The sequence below is a fragment of the Schistosoma haematobium genome, chromosome 1 (assembly GCF_000699445.3).
Source record: "Schistosoma haematobium chromosome 1, whole genome shotgun sequence".
Taxonomy (NCBI): Eukaryota; Metazoa; Platyhelminthes; class Trematoda; order Strigeidida; family Schistosomatidae; genus Schistosoma; species Schistosoma haematobium.
In genome coordinates this window covers 30,954,062-30,978,189 of record NC_067196.1, presented here as the reverse complement: position 1 = coordinate 30,978,189, position 24,128 = coordinate 30,954,062, and the positions used below count along the sequence as shown (strand labels likewise).

At 38.1% G+C, this 24,128-nt stretch overlaps 2 protein-coding genes across 4 annotated transcripts; one reads left to right on the top strand and one right to left on the bottom strand.

The window, feature by feature from the left end:
- Positions 1-2,152: 2,152 nt before the first annotated feature.
- Positions 2,153-20,261, bottom strand: POLDIP2_1 (polymerase delta-interacting protein 2; the record flags this gene model as incomplete). Of its 3 annotated transcripts, XM_051215627.1 has the most annotated exons (12): positions 2,153-5,321; positions 8,708-9,999; positions 10,054-10,179; positions 14,285-14,311; positions 14,391-14,536; positions 16,130-16,237; positions 16,269-16,344; positions 16,380-16,470; positions 16,506-16,658; positions 16,695-16,872; positions 18,344-18,574; positions 18,632-19,003. In XM_051215627.1, the coding sequence occupies 9 exons, from the start codon at positions 16,808-16,810 to the stop codon at positions 9,805-9,807; spliced, it is 1,038 nt and encodes a 345-aa protein (XP_051073701.1). In that variant the 3' UTR covers positions 2,153-5,321; positions 8,708-9,804. The 3 variants fall into 3 exon arrangements, with proteins under 3 accessions (XP_051073701.1, XP_012799437.2, XP_051073702.1); XM_012943983.3 differs by lacking the exons at positions 2,153-5,321; positions 16,695-16,872; positions 18,344-18,574 and adding an exon at positions 20,194-20,261 and having other exon boundaries at positions 18,825-18,911; XM_051215628.1 differs by lacking the exon at positions 2,153-5,321 and having other exon boundaries at positions 16,130-16,344; positions 18,632-18,662.
- MS3_00007375 (uncharacterized protein) lies at positions 2,299-10,389 on the top strand. The gene is made up of 4 exons (XM_012943984.3): positions 2,299-2,332; positions 4,963-5,388; positions 6,195-6,415; positions 6,859-10,389. Exons 2-4 carry the CDS (start codon positions 5,153-5,155, stop codon positions 8,715-8,717), a joined length of 2,316 nt encoding a protein of 771 aa, XP_012799438.2. The 5' UTR covers positions 2,299-2,332; positions 4,963-5,152; the 3' UTR covers positions 8,718-10,389.
- Positions 20,262-24,128: the final 3,867 nt, after the last annotated feature.

Sequence of the window (24,128 nt, the reverse complement as noted above, 5' to 3'; positions counted from 1 at the left end):
TGTAGCCAAGAGCTCTTATCTGTATTTTTCCATCATACCTGATAGTACATGAGTAACAAAGTAGGTATTTCTTTGATGATTCATCTGCATAAAAACGAAACTGACATGAGAAATCTTGTTGAGGTTGTTTATTTAGTAGTTCTAATACACATCAGTTGGTTTCAATGGTGTAACAGCTTAGCTGACGCATTATTACCTCAAAGTCACCTAATTATTTCTTATATAGGCTGTTCCAACCAGATTGTCAGGCCGTCGCGCCGCTCAAATTTTTCAAGAGAACGAAGAATTTTGTCAGTGAAGTGATATATCATGTCGAAAAAATAAACAGTGGGTTGTGTACACAAACTGTGATTGGCATTACCTTGTCAATGAACGATTCATCTGCAGTCAGTCAGCCACAACGTAGGACCAGGCACATATATGCATCGGTCCTCATTAGCACAACAAGATGAACACCAAATTCATAGAAACAGATGTTTTATTGGTGGCAATATATAAAAAGATTTCGTATAATGATTTGATGCAGTGAGAAAGAATTACATCGTAGAAAGAAAGGTATAAAGTAATCTCATGATTTAAGAGAAGATAAACAGTGTATACACCCACGTCACTGTAATCGATTCTGAGCCATGTCACCAACAGTCTCCAACTATTGATGACGACAGTCATGCGGACCACAACCAAGTAGTTTGCATCTACCAACATGACTCAGACTAGAGGTTAGTGTCTTCAAGCACTGATGCCACGTTTTGGTTTGGCCGCCCCTAACTTTCTTCCATTTGTCTCCATTACTAGTCAGCATTGTGCGTCGTGGTAATCGGTGTTCAGGCATAGGTAATGCGTGGCCCAACCGTCTTAGTCGATGAAGATTTACAACCTCATAAACTAATTTACCATCATTACCTAATACCCTGCGTCTAACCTCACATTCACCTACCTGGTGATCCCAGAAGATGCCGGCAATATTTCTAGGGAATCTGTGGTCAAATACTTGTAGCTTACAAGTATCATCAACTCTTAATGGCCACGTTTCGTAGCCGTAAAGTAAAACGGAATGAACTGCCGCTCAGCATACCCGTCCTTTTATAGATAGGCGGATATCTCGCCTTCGCCATAGGTGACGTAATTTAGCAAAAGCCAAACGAGCTTTTCGAATCCATGCTGAGATTTCGTCAGACATCAACCCATTAGGGCTGGTTAGACTACAAGATAAGTGAAATTGTCAACGCGTTCGACTACTTCACTGCCTATCTTTGGTTCAAGTGTTGACGCAGGCTAGTACTGGAGCAACAACTTGCATTTACAGGGAGAGAAGCGCATTCCAAACATTCTGGCATTGTTGCTCAGTGCTACCAAAAGACTCTGCACTTTACCAGCGTCTTCACCAAACAGGACTATGTCATCTGCGTATTCTAAGTCGATAAGTGGACCTCCTGTAAGGAGATCAATACCCGAGAATTCAGTCGATGTGAGCGTTATTTCCTTCAGTAAGTCTATGATGAAGTCGAACAAAAATGGAGAAAGTGGAAAGCCTTGACGGACACCACTTGAGGTTGCAAAAGCAGATGAAAGTTCGCCATAAGCTCTGACTCGACTAGTAGTGTTTGGATAAAGAGCCTTCACGAGGTCTGTGTACTGAGGTACGCCTTTCAATCACAGACACTGCCACAGCACATCGCAATCTGCTCATGTTGTTAATAACCCTGATGAAATTTCGCGAGCGACTCCGAGTTAAGTGAGCAGTATTTTAAGGTACAGATGCTCCCAGCTTGATACTGCAGCAGCACATATATGATTCTCAAACTTCCGATGATTTTATGCTTGTCTTAGCCCAAAATTTTGCACCATTATGGAAACCCTCGGTTTAGTTAATTGACATCGATATTTATACGTCTAGACCCGCCGAACATAATTCTGGATGAGGGACGAAGACAGTTTGTAGAGGAACATCTGATTCTCATAAGGTTACTGACCTCACTATTAACTGACCATTATTGTTTTCAATTAGATCCTCAGCAGGCTGATGAAGGTCGGAAATTTTGAAGTATGATTAAATGTTCAAAGTAGTTTATATTTCATAATACACCTGACCTACTACTAACACTATTGACCTGATTTGAGACATCTTTTTAAATTCTGAGTACAATATATACAGTTGGATCCTTAGTTCGTAAAACTTTATTACTATGAGTGACCATCAAACCAATTTTTCGAAGTCCTTTTACTGCTAAAAAACGATTCATGCTTTTGACCTGAACAAAAAAGCCTGAAGTGATTTCAATGTTCAATGTAACCTCTGCATTTTGTTTTGTTCAGCACACCAAGTTCTGAGGTAATTACTTGTATTGTGGTGTTGGTATTGTTTTAATTCAGTATACCATATATCTAGAAGTCCATAATTCATTTCTTAGTTTCATTGACGTATAGGTTAGGGATATGTATTCAGAACTATCCACTGTAGGCCCTCACATTAATGTGTCTACGAATAACGGATCTTACCACTCAATAAGTCTTTTTCACATGGTACTTCGTTCGTATAATATAAAAACTTGAGGCTTATGAGCTGTAGGGCTGCGTGTATTGACTCACTAGTACTTTAATAATACTGCCGCTAATTAGCACTGCGTCTGGATTTGCCCCGAACGCTTTAGAAGTCTTCGCTAATAAAAGATATAATTAGCAACTAGATATATAAGCAAGGACATTATTCAACTGACAATCCATCCGCTGCCTACTAACTTCCGTAGTTGTACAACACATGAATACATTCAGATCTCTGCTTGAAGGTTTGAGGGCTGTGTGTGGTATCCCTTTTCTAGCGTGCCCCTGCGAGGGTCCTGTCTTTTATTAAATCAGTTAATTGAACGTACAGACACCTATTCTGGTAGTAAACTACTAAAGTTGAGTACTTGGAAGTATAAAATGGATAATACAGGCACTGTGTTCATCCATGGCTTTTGGATTCGATGGTTGTCCTGGTTTTTTCTTAAAAGAATGGATGCCATATCCGAGACGTTTTCTTAGTATTCTGTACACCGTATGTCGTCAAGTTCATGAGTCTAGTCCCTCAGACTAAGGACATTCAGGAAAGCACAGGTAGTGATTCTACGCTCTTTCCTAAGAACCTGAGTCGTACTTCAAACGGAATTAAAACTCACTATAATAGTGTGAAATGACAAATGTAATGTTTATCTAACCTAGTAGAAGTTTATCCAAATATACTCTTTCGTCCTGATATTGTGGCTTAAACAGACGCAGTGAACCGTGGTCTTCAGATTATGACTTACTGTAACCCTCGGTCCATTAGTTGCGAACTAAGGTCAAAATGTTTCTTCAGTTTCGTAATTCCATCTGCTTTCGTGTCCAGTGTGCATGAAAACAGCCTCGTCAACAAACAATTACATTTTATACCACCATAACATGCCGCCAAGTTCGGCTCAAAGTATATATATATATGTATAGTATATAAAAATTTAGTGCTACTTGTCATATTTTGACGTCTTCGCTTTAAAATATTGTGAGGGATCTGATTTATGAAAGTTCGTTAAAATTATTTATTATACAGTAAAATACACGGATCTACGCAAATAGTGTCAAAGTGACTAGTCTTATTTCGTAAAGATGACTCATTTAAATCATCAGACAACGACAGAATTGTTATTTGAATTTGTGAGATAACTTTTTGTCCGGTTAGTTTGTTAGCATTTATCACTGTATCTACGTATTCATATTCGTTCTTAATATTGCCTCGATTATGCTGTCTCTTTGACTATTCACGTGGTTAAGGACTTAGCAGGTGCGTTTAGCTATTGATTTAATTGCTAACACTCGTACTTAGTGTCTGAAGCAATGAAAGATACTCCTAGTACGGGTTTGTCACATTTGTACATCGAGACGGAGCATTACGCCTGGCGGTCCTCCGGACAAATTAGCAGATATTTTAGGGTCATAATGCGCGTTAAGAATGGATGTTTCCTGGCGGCTCATCGACAAAATTTGAGTCAGCGCGTTGCAGCTTGAAACGTAATGCCACCCGATTGCCTGAACTGATGCGGGGTTGGGTTCAACCACGCGGCTCAATAGTTGCCCTGAACACTGAGTCACCACTCCACTATTCCTGTCTTTTTAGGGTGAACGACTTGTCGTATATGTCGGTTATTTTTTTGTCTATCACACTTCGGAATCGGTTGATTTCATCTAATTACCCATCACAGTCACTATTCAGGGTATCTGTAGTCCTCAAATGTTGTTTCTGTGGATGTGAAACTTTCTAAAAGTGGGGATTGCAACGATCTTCTGGTCCTGACATTTTTCATTCAACACTGGAAATTTCGACCTATTTCCGAATAGATTTTTTTCCAGTAGGAGTAATATTAGATAACTATTTACGTAAACATTGGTCACGTCTATGTATTGCATTGCTAAGTGCGAAAGATATGTGTGAGTTAAACGGGAACAACGCCAGATCACTAAGTCTTTGTATTTGGACTGAGGAGTACCGAAAGGTAGTTTCTTTACTGATTGTAAGTCGTCCTGATTATAGTATTAAATAGTTGGAGATCCTCACTGTCATGCCTCGAAACTTTTTCCGTTTTACTGAACTCAAGGTTCATGTTTTGTAGGTTTTTTAGCGAGGTTCTTTGTGCAGTTCTTTAAAATTTGATTATCACTTTGTTAACTTTCACTATTCTGATCTGATGTGTTACAGTTCGTGTCGATGCACACTTTCGTCAGGTCGTACGGAATTTATCACTAGTCTCCATACTTTACAGATAAGACAATAAATGTTACCGAAAACAGTTACATAGTTTTGGGTCCATATTTCTGTATTTCCGTTATGTAAAAAATGACTGGATCTAAGTAAAGACGATTATCGTTTTACACTCTTATGTATAAACATTTAGTTATTTGTAACAGGAAATATGTCTAAAAACAAAACTTCATTAAGTGGATTCTTTTTAGGTTTATGGATCCAAACCGCATTCAACCCATGATGCTGTCTCAAGCTGGGTACATACTACCTCAACCAGGACTCAGCCTTGTCTCTCCTTTGCCTGGCGGTGCTACTGCGTATGCCCACCAACCATCATATCAAAAGTCATTATACTTTCCATTGTCGTTTGCTGGTTATAATGACCCTCAAGTTAGTGAAATGGACTTCTCCAGCTCCCAGGTCCAGAGCACTTACACTTCACCTGCCGATGTGCTGGAAAAAGACTACCAAATTGTTACTTATGAAGAGCTTGAAAAATTACTCCCAGAACCCAAACCATCTGGTCGCGTCGAGTTGGGTTTGCTTCCGAATGGGTGTGCTTATGCACCTAAAACAGCAAGTCGAGAAAATTACTTGTTATTTGCATCAAAATATAGCTATATATTGTATTTCACGTAAGTTTCTGTCAGTTTGCCTTTCTTGAAGACATAAATACCGCAACATACGTTGTACCGTTAACAGACATATATGTTTTCACTTTAAAGCGCTCTAAAGTTAATATAATCATTAGAAACATGTAAGTTTTTTGAAAAGTGTTCTGGTGATGACTACGAATTAATAACGCCGTAAAACTGAAACATCGTCAGCTCAACAAATTATTTCAGACATGATGTCATACATCAAACTCAACAAAATCCCTTAACATAGTTTTACTCTTCTACCTCAAAATTAAACTGGTTCACATTATAATTGCCGATACAACAACCATAGCGAATATGCACTGCCATTATGAATTATTCTGTTCTCAACAGAGACCATAAATAAAGTGGTGGATGCATAAAAAACACTGGGTACGTATAGATTGGAGTATAGGATATGCGCACACTTACTTCTTGCTAGTCTACACAAGGGAAATCAATTACAGTGCTACAAAAAAGTCCGGAATCTGACGACTGTAACCGTCAGATACAATTTAATAGCAGCCACACAATTTCTTTGTTTTAGTAATTAATAATAGACAACCTTCCTAGAGGTAAAATCTTACGGAACGCATCGACATGGTAACCATGGGTAAAGTTTTTCACACATTTAAATGTTACCACCTTGTGTTATCTCCTGCTAATTCGAGTAAGTCCGATTTAACTGCTCATCACGATAATCCAGTTGTATTGAAAGCTTAAATACTTCGCATTTTGGTGATATTATTCCAATTTCGTAAATGATGTTTTAATTGCATTAATATCTTGCTATTTTCTTTAAGTCATCATTATTTTTCTCGAGAAAACTTATGCCGGGATCAGACGTTCCTGAATATGCTTGTTGATCGACTGATTTTGCCAATCGAAAAGCTTGTCAAAGCTCCTCGCCTAGCAGCTCTAAATACTACTCATGAAGAAGTGGAAAAAGCCTTACTTGGCAGTAAGATTGTTTGTGTTGAAGATATGAATGCGGGAATGCGTGGTGTTCGCCGCATTGATGGTTGTAAGTTATTTTATTTACGTTAGAATTAGAGTTATTTGATTTCGTTTGCCTTTGACATTTCAGTAGTTCAAATGTAGCTGTGTGGTTTTACATACTTGACATTTCACCACTTGGTCACGGTTTCATTTATTTCCGTTTTGACAACTAGTGTAATATACAGCAGGATTAATTTAGCTTGTGGATATTACTTTTATATTTTTGACGGTATGCGCACTCAACAGCTTTTTGTTTCATAATTATGAACTACTGAACATTGTATTTCTCTTATTAGAAAAACTAATAGGTTCTTTGTTACCGGAATTAAATCGCGTTTTTATTTAAGGTTTGATTTAAGAACTTGTTTATCAAGAAACTTGTTACACCCTCATTGTCTGTTGATTTCTATTTTCCGACTTAAAAATAGGTATACTTTGTTTATCGCTTGTGTTGCATTCTTATTTCAGATCCTGGTCTGTCTACGAATCCTGATACTTCAATAAATGTGCAATCTGAGAGTGGATTATCGACTTTTACATCGTCTCAGAATTTAACCTCGTTGATTGGGTCTTTCTCTCTCCAACCACAATTGCCTGATCAACAAATTACTACCAGTCTTCAATCCGTAGTTGTGTTGAAAACTGCTGGTTCAGACAAATTCCGATCTGATGGCGTTATAAGATCTAGACACATGAATTCTGAAACAAGCAAAGAGCTTCTACAAGCAAGTACTTTAATTCAAAACCCGGTGACAACGAATGTTTGCATAGCACCTGCGTCTCATCAAATGTCCATTCCATTATTGTTACCTTTATGTGGTATCGAGAACTGCAGCAATATTCATATAGAATGTACCGGTACAGCGGGTCCTTCAGTAGCACCTTGTCGTAATACTGCTCCTTGGATATTACAACGGCCTACAAAACAGCATAATCCATATTCTCGTGTTGCACATGTGATAGTTCCTCAGTCTATAAATCAAACGAATTCTACAAATTACAATAAAAACCAACCGCTCGCGTGGGACTTTCATCAGCGCCCACATCTCCCAGCTGCGAACAGTACACATTCAAGTGTAGTACCAATACGGCGTCAAACGCATTTGCCAAATTATTTCATTCGTCAGACAGGGAATGTTATAGAGTCATATCCTGTCCCATTTTCAATACCACAAACAAGTAACACAAATCAACCTTTCAATCTAGCTGTAGCAGCTGCTTTAGCATCCATGAGTACAAGCACCAGTAATAGCATTAATCCAAACCACTATGGACATCAACCGCAGTATTTCCCCAACCAGTTGTTAACCAACTCTTCAAACATCAGTCCAATTGGAGCTAACCAACAACGACCATCAAATGCACTTTTGAATCACCTCCAAGCAGTAGCTGCCATGTCAGCTGTTGCACAACATTCGAATGCTACACCTTATTTTCAGAATCCTGTATCTCAAACTAATCCTTTTCATATCCCCACCCCTGTGCCATTGCCAGTGTACTACACCGCTCCACAGTTATCGTTACAATCTTCTGGTGCGCGGAACTCTTTACAGCGTTTACAACAAAATGTGTATCCGATGCAAAGCTATGGCTATCAGACAGTCCAAAACGTCCCAGTATCTGAGTCATCGGATAATCTAAGGTCAGATAGTAGATGTGGCTTAACGGTACCGAATCTCCCACAACATACAAATAACTTGATTTATCCTATACTGTTGCAACCACCCGTGCACATACAGCATAAGTTACCCACACATATGAATGGTACAGGGTGGCAGGTTCACAACCCTGGTCAGTCGATACGTGGAGCATTCAATTCAGTAGGTTTAACGCCTATACCCATTAACTTCACAGTCATTAACACTAATGGCTCTACTTCGGTAGCCAATAATGGGATGCTCAAAGAGTTACCAACGTTTTCAGACACAAAAGATAATCTTGATAACAATACAGCAGTAGATAATATGGTAAGTGATGCTGCAATAAATGTGTCTCTTGCATCTGAAAATCAATTGGATAGTGGATCGTCTGTGTTACCAGGGTTAATTTCATCTACTGAAAATTTTACATGCGCAGTTATTAGCGACAATCAGTCTCATAAGCTTCCCAAACAAGTTGAAAAAATGACCTCTCCTGGTTCGGTTCATGATTCTGAGGATTCAGTTAGTTCTGGGATAGGAGACATGACTGCCACTAGCACTGGTGATAATGACAGTCGTAACAATTCGTCGTGCACACCAACCGAACCAACTCGTATTATTCCGAAATCTGACTACGTACGAAACAAGTCTTCAACACGAATTAAAGAAAAACTTACTGGTACATGAGTCTCCGAAATGATGAAATTCATAATTTTGTATTATCATTCACTGAAGCTACAAGTGATCATCCAATATCATGCAGTCATTTGTTCCAAGTAATTTTACACAGCTTACTGGATAGACTAGTAAAGGAAACTCATAAGCAGAACATATATTGTGCTTACCAGTTATCTTTTTCACCATTATAATTAAAGCGACGGAAATAGAAACAAAGAACCATAACTACTGGCCGTTTCATCCTGCATATTCACGAACCACCGTTCCGGTCACAATTACGCTGTTCATTTTCATTACAAATGCTTTATTTTAAGTCGGGAAATACTGTGATTAGAATTCGCGTTACGGCCACTCCTATATGGTGTCTAAACTGCCTTTTCTTTCATTTTGAAGATTTCTTAGTTACTGTTTTTATTCCACCCTGTTTGTATATATGATTTATTGTCAGTACATACGTATCTATATACCACCGCTTTACTTCAAGCTTCCTTAAGTGTTATCATTTTGCGAGGTATACTGCACAATTTACATTTCCCCATGCAAAAGAGAAACCAATTATCCTACCTCACCATATACGTATATCCCAGAAAATCTCCAGATAAGCGCCTTAGGTCTAGATTTTCGTAGTTATATGCAACTAGGAGTTTAAAGGATTAGAACTATACCGAAATCAAACTATTTGTTTTTCATTGACTTTCTAATTACAAACAAGCTGAGATTTTTTCCTTATCCGTGCTCTCCCTGAGACTTATTAATTTAAGCTGCTAAAGCACCTTGATTTTCCATTAAACTGTTTATTTTGAGATATTTTTTTCCTTATAGTGTTACCTTGCAAATCTTAAAAATAACTTCTTGGTTTCAAAGTTATGCAAGATATTTCATGAGTGAATAGATGTGCATTTTCTTATTGCGAAGCAAATCATTTGAACGCATTTTGTGAAGTATAAATAAATGGGATTTCGGTAGAAATCTAAACTTCTTATTTATTATGTTTACAATTTTTTGGTGTGTGCTGCAGTCGTTTAAACAGACATACAATTGTCTTTAGAGTGTCAAAATCAGGTAACCGGGCTCGTACGAAGATCATTGTGGATAATTAACCAAGGTTTTCGTTACTCGAGTTTGAATAAGACGTGGGATCATACAGCGGGAAAGATGGTATTTTAACATCTAAACTAGTACCATTGTGTTTTTCAAACCGAAACGTTCCCCACATGTGGGCCCACTCCACGGGGAAGTGGATATGACTGTGATACTGAAAAACTGGACATTCTGGAGAAAGGACAGGTTGCTGAAATTTGAAGGAAAAGTAAATCAGAGTATGCGAAAATTGCACCGTACTTACCATCCCTACAACTCCTTTTCCTCCGATTGACTCAAGGTTTCCGGATATTGAGAAAATTTTCAAAAAGCGCTCACGAAGTTGAACGCGGTCCATCGTGAGGTTTTCTAATCGGATTAAATAGCGCCACTTTCAAATATAAAAGAAATTAGGAAATATGTCATTTCGTATGATGTTAGTGTAGTGTGGTTTTCGAGATTAATAAATGTAATTTGTACATGAAGTATACTAGATAATTAACCTTACCCGGTTACTAACCCTTCTCTTTTCTACAAAATATGAGGATTCTACGCAACCTCTGTGACCATGAAAAACGTAATTCTGATTACCGTCGCCCAGTGACAAATCATCAGAAACGGTTCTTAAAAATAGGTTTCAAGGGAACCGTATCTGACTACACGCTGGATAGTTTTGAGTTTTATTCTGTGTAAGGTTATTTAAAGAAACCGTGGCAACAATTGTCGATCCACAAACATGGGAAATGTAGTTACTCTTAAAAGTAATTATCCGAACCTTATAAGGTAGTCTGGCTGACTAAAAAGGCGTATCTTTATTTTAACTACCGATGAAATTTCAGCAATAATAATACATGATAACGTCGGTATGCATGTTGACCACAAATTCAGTCAGCGAATTAAATCGTATTATCTCGAGCTCAGCTCTGCATGGGTCGAAGGTTCTCGTATCTTATATCACGCTCCTCGTCGTTGGGGTCTGTTTTGCTGAACACAGTCGTCATGCGTAGTTAGTCGATTTAGGGTTAGTCATGGTATAATTACATTTTTAGTCCGTGTTGTATTCAGTGAGCAACATTTGTTACTTACATGCAAATGTCATTATTTAAAAGAACGCGGTAGCCAGTGTCAACACAATACTGGATTACATCGTGATTACAGTCACTCACTTACGCGGTTTTTTGAGTCACTAAGTATTATTTTCTACTGTATTAGTTTAGTAGTTCGACACATTCCAAGGGATGTAGTTTGATTTTTTTCTGTAGTTCAGTCGGTAATTTTTGACATAACTGAATTCAATTTCGATGTTTTGAGTACTGCACAAATGAATTAATTTCCCTACTAGACTCAGTAATAGTGGTTACTAATAAGGGCGACTATCAAAAAGGCACATACTATTAAGGGTGAGGATTGAAAGAGGAAATAGAACCCATTCCAACGAGTGGAAAAATTGTATTTCTGACATTTCGTAAACAAATAACCGAAATAAAAATCCTTAAGGTTGTGAATTCTATTCGATCTACTTTGTTCTTTTGCCCTAATGACCAAAAATGTAGATCTTTAAAAGAAGAGTAGAAAGATGATGCTCGACATTTCTCATTATGTATATTCCTGAAAATATTGTCCTTCGTCCTATTCAGTGAAACCTAGTGAACTATTATTCTGTATATTATTGAAGTCCGTGATAATGGTAGTCAATTGACTAGGTTTCATTTAATATTAATTAGATGAACAGGTGGAACTTATTATGCGGACCTGATGCTATTATTATTATTACTAAGTAGCATATGATTGTTAGTTATTTTTGTGAGCCAAATTATCATTTTTTTTCACTTAAAACAATGCTGAGATTTACGCTTGACAAGCTTAAAACATTTAAAAAATTATTAGTCTTAAATCACAAATCCAACTACGCTACAATATATTATAGATGATTTCGTTGCAGAGGCGTTAGCGGTTCGTTTCGATTCTGAGCTATGACTGCAAGCTGTCATTATACCACGACTCAAACACCTAATTTCTTATACACAGTCGATTATTTACAGAAACTTTATTCTGATTTTTTTAAAATCTATTCATCTTTCTTATATTCCTTAAGTGGATATTCGGTTTTATCATTTTTTACTTTTCGATTATTACGCAACCTCGTTTTGACCTCGAAATTAGCTACCAATCAAACTTTTCGACAGGCAACGCGGGTTAACAGGCGTAAGTAAGCAGTACAAACTCCCCACACTGATAACTCAGCCTGAAAGGGTGATTTATCAATACAATATAATAATTATAGATATATTAACTGACTAAATATGGTTGATCAGTAGGGAGGAACGTCAATCGAATGTAGATGTAAACGCTACATACATTATAAAACTTTTGTAACGCAGTTTAACAACGGAAGTGTAGACGTCCCACAGTGTGACTTCGGAAATTGGTTGGCCGCGGCCACCATATCTTACTGATCTCTTGACACAGGTGTCTTCAAAGTAGTTCGTTAACCCCGACTTCTTTTTCGTTCTCTATAGAGAATTGTAATTTCATCAAACTATCAAATCCAGGTATGACATCTTCGACTGGTATAAAAGCTAACACTGCCAAATTACGAGTCTACATGGCAAAATTTTTACCTATCATGCAACGTTGCTGAACGTTCGCTGATTGTTGAAGTTTTCGCCATATACACTGGCTCACTTGGGAGAGACAACCTTGTTGTATTGCGTTTGGATATATTTGTCGAAATGTTCAATGTTCGTAGACAGTCATGATAGCTGACGTATGTAGTTCGTTTAGTTTGTTAAATATGTGCGCATACGAATCCCTACTTCCGTCACTCAAAACATAAACCAATGGAAAGATCGTAACAGATTTCAAAGAGTGAATTGCGTATAGCTGACCAAATAAAAGTGGTGAGATCCTGAATGTCCCATCAGTATACTAATAAGGACACTGTTCCAACAATTCCAGTATCGAAATCCTATTTTCTGTCTGTAGGTAATTCCCTCCCCTAACAGTCGCCCTATACTCAGAGGGTAAATTTAGCCTTATCAAGGGACTTGGATTTGGTAAGGGCGCCTGGTTTTTATCTCGTACACGCCGAACTATCCGTTTCACCAGACTAACAACTGAAAGTTGAGTTGATACTACATAAGACAAACCGGCTGACACTGTAGTCATTATTTGATGTGGGAACTTGGCGAAGAAGCTACTTAATCTTTTGTTGTTGATTGTCTTTTTAGCATTTATATTAGCTTTATCTGGAATGACTTCGCTTCGTCGAACATTTTGTAATGAATTCACACGTCGTAATACTGCGCGACCTACACTTTGCGATACAATAATCCGTACATGTCCAAATATTCTTGTTGTTAACTACTTTCTCTTTTCTGAAGGTGTAGCCACATACTATTAAGAAGTTTGAGCCTTTATTGCACTTCATTTATCCCAATTTCGTTCCAATGAAGTGTAGAAAATATGACCTAGGGTGTAACCCATCAGCCTAATGTACAATTGTTTCATTTTGAGCTGTAATCGAAGATTTCGAAACAAATAGACACAAATTCATTCTATATACCATTTCCGCTGTAGATGCTTGTCATTAAGTCGATTACTATCATATTTTACGGTCATCTGAAATGACCTAACAAACACTTTTACTTGATGTGTTACATCTGTCTGGCTCCAACAACGTGGTGCATTGCTGATTACACGAACCTGTACTTGAATACTGGACTTAATTTTTGTTACTACAAATTACATTGGGGTAAAAGCTGTGAGGTGTAGTTTGTTTTCAATGATTTAACCTAAAGTTGCCCATAAAAATTACAAGAGTGAATAAAAAAAGTCTAATTCCTGATCATATTCATGCTCCACTGGGATTCGAAGACCATCTACACATCGGTGAAAGATCGTCAGAGATAGCAGAGAACCATGGGCCTAGATTTCGTGCCAGTTGAGACTCGTCAGCAAGACAGCTGGGATCTTGAGGGAATTGGTTCTTATCGTATGATGTAAGCCATTTTCGCAGTATGAAACATTACCACCGAGGCATTCGGGCTGCGAATGCCCCTCTTCAGGACTGAGATAAATAGATTGATTGGTTATTCAGTGGTGAACTTTGTTGTGCTTGTCTAGACCTTGGAGATAGTCGGATTCTCTTGAAATTAGATACGTCTTGCTGACGAGTGCAACCTAACATGAAATCTACGTGTAGGTTTCTCTACCGAGTACCTCCAACCACCTTTCATAATACTCTAGCACACGCGATGTTGAGTCACGTAAAATAATAAACATTGCCACATGGTCAATAGAATACAATGAGCACTAAGTACTAGCTAAAAGTGACAATTCTTACCACTTAGTGATTAATCAATTTAGTTATCTAGGTGTCCTAACAGTAAACTGCCTTTTTCTGATCTTTTATCTTTCGAGAGCTGTTCACCGTAAAATTTACATTTTAAATACTGAATATTAAGGAACGGCATAGTTTTGAAAAACAAACTTACGTAGCGTACATCATTTTCTTTTCTATCCTGAAAGAAAAAGAAACTTTTTTATAACAAACAATAGAGGATAGATTGGGCTACATAAAATTTATATTTAATAACTTACCTCTGTTACTCGACGGCCCATGTAAAAAGGCATTACTGTCGTTTGAATACCTTCGGTCACTTCGCGATGTATCGATGTAACTTCTAGACTTTGCTTTCGCGCCTCAATCCAGCGTCTTAAATGATCGGTTGGAATAAATGGTGGATCTTTTGTAAGAGAATATTTACAGACATTGATAATCTTAACAGATACAATATTTCATGAAACTAAACAGTCAAACAATCGGACAGAGATAAATAATTTAGAAGGTAAGATTTTCTTAAAATACTAAGTACTTTTATGCTTAATATTTTATCGCACACTGAAAATGTGGGAGAACGAGACAGTTTCGCTTTTATATAATCAATTTATTATCCAACTCTGCTTATAATCTTTAAATATTTTAAGCTGAATTCGAGTTCTGCTGAACTTAAATTAATCTGAATGGTTTAAATCAAATAAAATGATAGAAGTAACAAAAACTAGGCTTTAAAGAGATATCACAGAAACCATGGTCGTTTTCAAGTTTGAGTTATAACGTGGATGCTTTTCTAAAACCAAATAAGACTAAGTCCTTTTACATTTTAATACAACGACAATATACTTTCGAAATTGAAAAGGATGTATTTGTTTCGAATGTTTGGTCGAAGAACAATTGCAGATTAATTTGGCTTTCGTAACATGTTGCAGATCGGGGATTAAGTTGCAATTCTCTCTATTTAGTTATTTAATGATCACAGAGATGTGCACAGTTTGTTGCTACGTATCTTCATTGGCTTGAAAAAACCCCAGATTATATAGAGTATGCACAACGGTTACGAGTAGAATTTTCTAGCTGTAAATAATTTTTTTTACTTAGTGACTTCACCCTACTTTCGTTTCTCAATTTATGATTCAAATGAGTGAAATTAAATAGGGTACATGTGACAATGTCTAATTTAAGATTTAATCTATATTAAGGGACTAACAAAACATTAATCGTAACAATCTATTTGTGGGAAAGATCCGACAAACCGATATAATTAAACAAACCTTTATGATACTGAGTGAGTATAATGTCTGTTTAAGCTGATAGATCCACTCAAGGAACTGTACAAACGCGTCAGTTAAGTTTTGCGACGAGATTTTACAAATCTTTTAACATTTCCAAAGTTACTTTATATTTACACAACTGTCTTTTTCATGTCGGTTAGGGCTCTGTTATTTGTCTTACTTATCCGATAAATTACACAGCAACATTTAGTATGTACAGATTAGTTCAAATGATTGTGATAACTTTGGACTACTGCGCTAATTAAGTCATTTCTAATTTTGGAAACAAAGGTACGTCATGGGTATCCATGTTTTAACTGGTTTTTTCATTGATGTTATACAGAAGGCCTCCACACAACCAATACCTGGACTTGGTGGAAAAGGAAGTGAGGCCAGTTTGTGACAAGACGCCACAGAATGAAAGTTTATTGTACAAAACTGTGACCCGTCGATCATTTTCAACTCTCTGGTTACTGCTCTGGAGTCATTGAAGTATTAAAAAATTAGACATCTAAGAGAAGTCATACAATTTAACTTTCATTATAGTAGAAGTTGTATATTCTGTGAAATAGCATTATTTCGTAATCGATACAGTCAATTACTTTCTAGATAGTTGAAACAGATAAGACGAGTTGTGCATGCATAAAAAATAAAGGGACATAGAAAAATCGGTGCCGAATGACAAATCATTAAAAACTATTATTACTTTAACACCTTGTAAGAATTACCTTTGTCTGGAGTAGAAAGCAAGAATTCACTAAAATATTGATTTCTAATTGGCGAAACATCCTGCGGAACGTAAGGTATGATATCATCATGGAAAACATAGTCCATTTCTGTAGATGTTAATTTGTAATTCAAACAAACCTGACACTATATATATGGCATTAAATGCTCGTTTATCATCAGGTAAAAAAGTAATACCATGTTTTAAAGCAGAATTCTAGAAACTAGAGCTCAAAAACTAGACCATCGTACACAAATTTCAGTGTCGCTTTGATCCGTTAGAACTTGGTAAACATTTGTTTCAGATCCTTCTCCCTTTGGAGATTCATGAGACGTCAATTCTCTAAATCAGATTAGCAAACAGTAAAGTAAACATACATTGATTTCGTAGATTGTAGATTACGATCGAACAGCTTTCCCTTCCAACGCTGTAGCACAATACCACGATAACCAAATTTCTTGTGTAAGAATATTTGACCAGGCTCATATAAAGATTCAGAGGCCTTTTGCAGGTGACCAATTAGTTCTAATCTGTAGTTGAACATTAAAGAATCCAAGTTAACCTACTTAATTGGGCGACTGGGAGAAAGTAGATACCTTCTGATTATGAATTCAGGAGCACGGAGACCAAAGGTTGGTATCAAACCAATACCAAGTTTATTTGTTAAACAAGCAGCTAGCATTGAATATAATTGTTTAGGAGAGAACGGTTAATGTCTGCCGGGCCTGTCAGTTTCAGCTCTTTCTAAAATACCATTATGGTAATTAACGATGTAAACATCAGTCAATGGTGTGCAAAACACAGATAGGCGGACTACAATAATGAGACAAACAGATATAGATAAGTAGTAATAGTTCCAAGAAGCGAAACTTGATTTAAACACCCACCACACTGTTAGGAGGAGACAAAAGGATAGGCAGCAATACATGAGAAGTGATTGAGAATTGGGTTAAGGCGACCAACAAAATCATCCAATACCAAATAAAAATTTACGGGGGGATATGAAGCTTTATCCATTCCCAACGGCTGGCCAAACTACTGTAGGAGTAGGTTGATAAGATCAGACGAAAATATAGGAGTATTGTATGAAAACGTTCAGTAATTAGCTGAGTATTACGGTAATTAGCGGTTATAGTGACTGAAGACCTTTGGTGCGAGTTTCGTTACAGCACAATCAGACGATACTCATATCCAGCTCTCAAACGTTGTATTCGGGAGTCGATACCTATTGGAAGGGACGATATGTGACCGTAGCCAAAGACTAACAGGCGCGAGTCTACTAAGCTGATTAGCTAGACGTTGGGAAGTGTCCTGACAAGCAAGCAAGCTCAACTTATGGTTATTTTGCCTTACATATATAGAAAATACATAACATAATCGGGAGTTTCTAGTATTTTGCGTGTAAATGTTTCTTGGGACGGACTTGATCTCTCAGCTGACCGAAGCGAATTGGTTAGATGGTGCAAAGGTAGGGTCTTATTAATCAACTCTATGAAATATGCTAATGCACATTGAACCCAGCAAGTTACCAGTATATCGCTAACTGTACATCGCTCCCACGTGTGCAGGAACAAAAAGACAGGAGTAACACTAATTCATGACTTAAAAGCAACTGTAGAGTGCAGCGCAGCGGCCGCCAAATGATTTCGAGCTGGATGGTCACTTCACTGAGAATTCAAATGCTTTGACGAGATGTCCCAGCTTTTACGCTCCACCTATGTAAGACGACACTTAAAGTACCACATTCAAGCAGCTGGTCCATATCATATTGAAGATGCTGACACTCGGGTGTGTTCAGCTCTAGAGAGCAAAGTTAAGGGTCTTCCCAAACCCCCAACGATGAATGCCTGAAACACATGAATTTTTACACCTCACCGTACCATAGAACGCGAGGTGACCTTAGATTAGCATTCCGTATGTTTAATAACGAGGTCATAGCAAGAAGGTTCAAAAAACGACAATCAAATAAACCAAGAGTGAGGTACCGTTTTTCCTCATCGAGTAGTCAGTGATAGGAACACCCTACCCGGATACGTGGTATCAGCCCCGTCGATGGGGCTGGTACCATTGATACCCATGGATTAATTACTGTGACGATGCATTCCGGTTTTAAGACTGACAGCAGAATTCACAATTCTAAGCAAATAGTAAATATATACTGCGAGGGTGTCCCACGAGGAAAAACCCAAATGCACAGGCAGTTTGTAGCACGTACTACTAGCGTTTACTTGCAAGCACGAGCGATCTGAAACACAACACAACTGTCAGGACCGGTAAATGCCACTGAAGTAAGAACGCGGCGTACTGGCACAACAGTAATATATTGAAAAATTGAAAGACGCGGTTCGAGTACGAAACGGGAAGCTTATTACAAAATGGGTTTATTCATTGTTCTGCTTGCGTAAGACTTGTTTTTGTTCTTCTAGTACGTTTACTCTTTGTTGCCCTGCAATAAGGAAAACAAACTCATATTAGTAACGTCACATGTAGTGATTTTTAGTACCGTTACAAGTTGTCAGTTGAATATTCGCGCCAAATCCCAATCCGCATTCTGATTTGTTCATTTTCATAAGCACAAAAGTTGCAGTCAATTCCATGTTAACTGACGATTATTGCAATCGTTTTTCATTTCAATCGACTCATTATTATTTGTTTCAATCTTTCACAATTACATAGTTTAGTCAAGTATTACTGACTTCGAATTCGCTATTAACTGTACAATAACTCGTTCTATTTGATAATGTCCTACGTATGCACTGAGATCACCTATTTCTAACCATAATCTGGAAACTATGAATAATTTGTTGTAAGCAACATTACTAAAATTTTTTACTTCTCCCAAGCATTAATGGATTATCACTTCATATATATAGAAATTTTTACTTTCATATGTATTTTGGACACATGTACCTAAACTGATTTCAAATATACTGTCAGTACATTTGTCCCATAAAACCTATTGGTTTGAAGTACAGGGGGTGAGACTTTTGAGCGAAGCCAAAGTGATTTTGAGAGTTTTTACATAATGGCTAGGACCAAATGAAGGTTATAAACCAGTGTGAAGAATTGGAATTATGATTTTCGTTTGATGGTTAGGGTAGGGAATTAGATCTAGGGTTGTCATCACGAACTGATATAAGCTATTATGCCAAAATTCTATTTGGCCAAAAGGATGAGTTGATTCCACATCAAAATCCGAGACCTGGTATCTTATACCTGAATGGTCCGTCCATAAATTATTGTCTGGCCGTGCAAGCGAAAGATTTGCATCACAGAAATCATACAGTCGGCCTTTCTTATTGCTCATATGGAAAATGCCCTGAGTGAAACAGCATTACGAATATCGTTATTAGGCCTAAAGCTATTTTTGATGAATTTTTTATTAGGATTGTTTTATTCTGAATCCGCCTATGGCTCTTCTAGGGTTGCTGCCGGTCCCAAGCCCGTTTAAATGAGGAGGGCTATGTGTGAGGTTAACTCTCCCATCCCATAGAAAACAACCTTGCTAAAAATACGCTAACCAGAATAAACAAATTAAAACATTTAAACTCTGCCCACCGAGTTGAAGGATCTTCATTCAGAAGAATTATGACGCCTCATGGTGAAATCCAAGATTCTTCGGAAATCACGAGGTTGATGTCCCTTTTAACAACCACAGCAACAACTTTTATAGGCACATGGAACATCCTGACAATGTGGGAGACTGTGAGGACCAGTCAAATAGCAACAGAAATGAGGAGATACAACTTGACAGTGCCCAAAGCCAGAGAAACCGACTAGACCCAAACTGGACAGCAATAGTTAGATACAGAAGAGATGCTGCTGTACTCCGGACACGAAGAGGAAAGTGCTTCACACACTCAGGGAATTGCACCAATGCTGTCTAAAGAAGCACGAAATGCACTTATAGGATGAGAATCTCGTGGATCCAGGATCAATATAACCTGTTCAGTGAATGAAATATTTTTTGAGTATTTCACTCGCAAATCCTAGATGCTCCCTCACTGTCCGAATTCCGATGTGTGTATATGAAAGTGTATCTCCAGTTTAAATGTACCAAAATACAAGCGCCCAAATTTTTCCTTATTAGGATATAGAAATATTGCATCACATGAATCTTCGAGTTTATCCATATTATTCTCTACTATGCGACTGACACTTAGACTGGGGCTTGACTGGAACGCATAAACTACTTTTGCCAAGGGTATATCAGCTGCATATTTCTACATCATACATGGTGAATAATAGGGGTTTAACTGCTGAGTCTTTTAGAACATCATTAGTAATGTCTTGAGGTTAGAAGTGTCGCCCGATTTTCTTTACCTGGGTTCGGTCCTTTAGTTTAGATGAGATCCAGTAATGTATTTTATCTGTCATACCGGACGTTCAAAATTAAATGGTAGAGAATAGTGTTGAACTTTATCGAGTGCTTCAGTAAAACCAAGTCATGGAGTAACAACTAATTTCCTTTCATCCTTATTGGTTGTTATATAATCACAGTGCTGTAGATGACAGGTTACTCATGACATTTTGGAACTGAACTTATGTTGCCAAAATATGATCATTCGTTACTCATCCAGAAGAGTGCCGACCGCTTTCTTAATAACTTAGTCCATATTTCTAGACTATATGAAATTGTGACTAATCAGTAGATAGTTGTCGACGACCAGGTAGTTTATCATTGCCAAAAGAAAATAAATCAAAGGACAGATTAGATATTTTGGAAAACAAGATTGGCAAGTCAGAACTTTAATATTTATTTGGATTAGCTAGCATTCTACCACAACTACTTCCGAAAGAAAGTTTTAATGGTCTTATCGAATTTCCAACAATATTCAAGGTGAATTCCAGGTCTGCTAATGCATACGTGTTTAAACTGCTAGCTACATATTCATTCCAATCACATCCAGTGAATGCCTGTGCATATGTGTTGGTAAGCAGCTCACATAGCTCTGCTGGGTTTCTTATAAATTCATCACTGACCTTTGAAACAGTAGAAAGATCAGATTGTACTTAAAGTTGATTCAGCTTCCAGCTCCTTAATCTGATAGAAGTCGTTAATATTGATAAATATTGATTGGATACTGAGCATAGGTGAAAAATCATCTTAAACAAAGAACCCTTTTCGCAACTTCCTAACTTTGGATCTGAATTCATTGTGTCTGTTTCTATGTTATTGTACGTCAAAATATTCAGATTTTTTTAGATGACTTTGGACAGACTTTCGAAAGGGGTATTAATTAGGATTTCTGCTTCATCTCACCTTACTCATACATGCGTCAGAATGCTCAGTTCCTCGAGTATATATGTACTCACGACCGTCCATGAGTATTACTCGTTTAAATTTGGACATTCGATCTCGTATTTAATTCACATAACTCGCTAAGTCAAACATTTTACTCTCAATAAAAGGATTGATTAACTCTTCTGGTAATATCAAAGTAATCTCGAAGACTAATTCCGCTTGGAATCAGCCTTGATGGATGTTTTTATTTCTAGAAAAACTGATGGCATGGATTCTTTCCGCCATACGGAGTTTGAGCATGATACTAGGGCAACTTTTAACTAGTGATGGGAACGTTCCAACATCACATCACCCTGAGGATTATGTGCTGTGCGATGTAATCTGTTAAGGATTAGAAGTTAAGACAATCTGATGAATAGCTCAGATTCCAATCGGGTTTGTAAGCCTGTTCGTGTGGGAGGTTAGATCCATGTTCATCCATGAAGGATCCACGAATACTCCTGGAAGTCGAAGTGTCGTTCCATAAACGACTTGAGCCTCAGTGTATCCAATGTCAGTTTTCACTGAACTGCGGATACCTAGTAAGATGAGTAGGAGGGCGTCGGTCCACTATGAAACGTTTACAGCTGATAGTGGGGCTTTTAGCTGTCGATGCAAGAGTTCTACCCACCCGTTTGCTTGTGGGTAGGAGGTGGTCGTTCGGAATCGTGTGATCCCTAATAGTGTAGTCAGACAACTGAAAAGTCCAGATTCGAACTGGCGTCCACATACTGTAGTGAAAGTTGAAGGGCGGTCGAAGATTGCTACCCATCGTCCGACGACGATGATATCCTAATGAGTACGGTCCACGCAAGTAAAGTGATAAGAGTATCCATTTGAATCAGGTAAAGGTCCAACTAGATCCAGATGAACATGGTCGAAACGAGCATCGGGAGTCTGAGGGACATTTAATGTGTCTAATCATCTTAGGTATTCGGCAGCTTACACAGGAGTGTGCCCACTCCCTCACGTCTTTATTCATACCAGGCCAGCTAAAAACCGCTCTCCTGTGAGCTTGGTGGTTGCACGATCACCTGGGTGAGAATGTTTTTGCAACGTATTGAAGACGTTGGGTCGATAATGTTTGTGCACGATTGGACGATCTCTACTCGTAGATGTGTCACATAATTAGGTCTCCTTATCCCTTTCCATCTGTTTAATGCGCAGTGCTAGGTATGTTGAATATAACTCGTGTTGAAGATCAGTGTCTTATTTTTGGAGCTGGGTGCGTTTTAGAAGATCGATTGCTTGGGAACTGTTCAAGGAAGTTATACGAGACAAGGCGTCTGCAACTACATTGTTTGCTCTAGAAATGTGTTGAACGTCTGAAGTAAACTGTGAAATATAGTCCAGTTGTCGAGACTCTCGAGGTGAGTACTTATGTGAGGATGAGCTTAATGGGAAGGTGAGAGGCTTATGATCAGTGAAAAGAGTAAATTCCCGGCTTTCAGTAGAGTGTTAGAAGTGCCGTACAGCACAATTCATAGCTGGGAGTTCCCTGCCGAAAATGCCATACCTGGATTCGGTGTGTAGCAACCGTCTCGAGAAGAATGACAAAGGTTGCCTGGAATCGTTAACCCATTGTTGTAAGACTCCTCCGATTGCTGAGTCGGATGCGTTTACTGCGACACTAATTGGTGGTTGGGTGTCCTGATCTGCAAACGTGGTTGCTTTTGCGACAGGTTCCTTGATTGTTGAGAATGCTTTTCGGGCGGTATCGTCCAAATCGATAGATTCCGCATTTCCAAGAAGTTAGTCAGTTAGTTTACATAAAGGACTTGCAGTTTGGTATGAACTATCTAAAGAAATATACTACTTAGTGGTGGTCGGTTCTGCGTTGTCCAGAATAGCTGCCACTTTACTTCTAAGAGGTCGGATGACTTGAGCATCCATCGTGGGTCCGAGAACATCTAGGGACTCAGTTCGGATTTAACATTTTTGAGTGTTTACAGTAATGTCATGCCTTTGCAGTCGTTCGAAAACAAGGTCCAGATGCTGTGGATGGGGGTTTCTGTCCGGGCTTGTTATCAAGCAGTCATCGACATACGCATGTACAAAGTCAAGACCTCGAAAAACGTCATCTATAAAACTTTGGAAGGTCTGGACAGCATTTCTTAAGCCGAAGGGCATGAGCGAAATTTCGTGGAGACCGAAAGAAGTTATGACAGTGGTTTTAGGAATATCGTCAGCGGCCATAGGAGTTTGGTTGTGGGCTTTAACCAAGTCGATTTTCGAAAAGATAATTGTATTTTTCAAGTCGTGAATGTGGGGCAACGGGCAACGATCTGGAATGTTCTGCGCCAGTTAGACGCCTATCGTTGCTGTCCTGTGGTCGTTATGTTATGTGTAAAATTGCTGGTTACACACGGCAATTTCGCTTGCGCTTGGTATATCTCAGGGTACTTATGGAGCAATTGTCGATAGAATGGATCTATTGTGTGCCTAACTGTTACAGGAGATAATCTGCAAACAGAAAAAGAGGTTACACAAAAACAAATAAATTATTGTTTCCGTCTACTGGCCTCCATTTGCGCGTATCGATCTGTGGAATGTGGTGTTGTAGTAGGTTTATACCAATGATTGGCATAGAAACATCTGCAACAACGAAAATCCAGTGAATGGAGTTGCGTAAAACCACGCTAAGGTAAACGTACCTTTTACCGTATGTAGCGATAGGCTTTCCGTTTGCAGCCTGTAGGTTTAAAACCGATTCGTG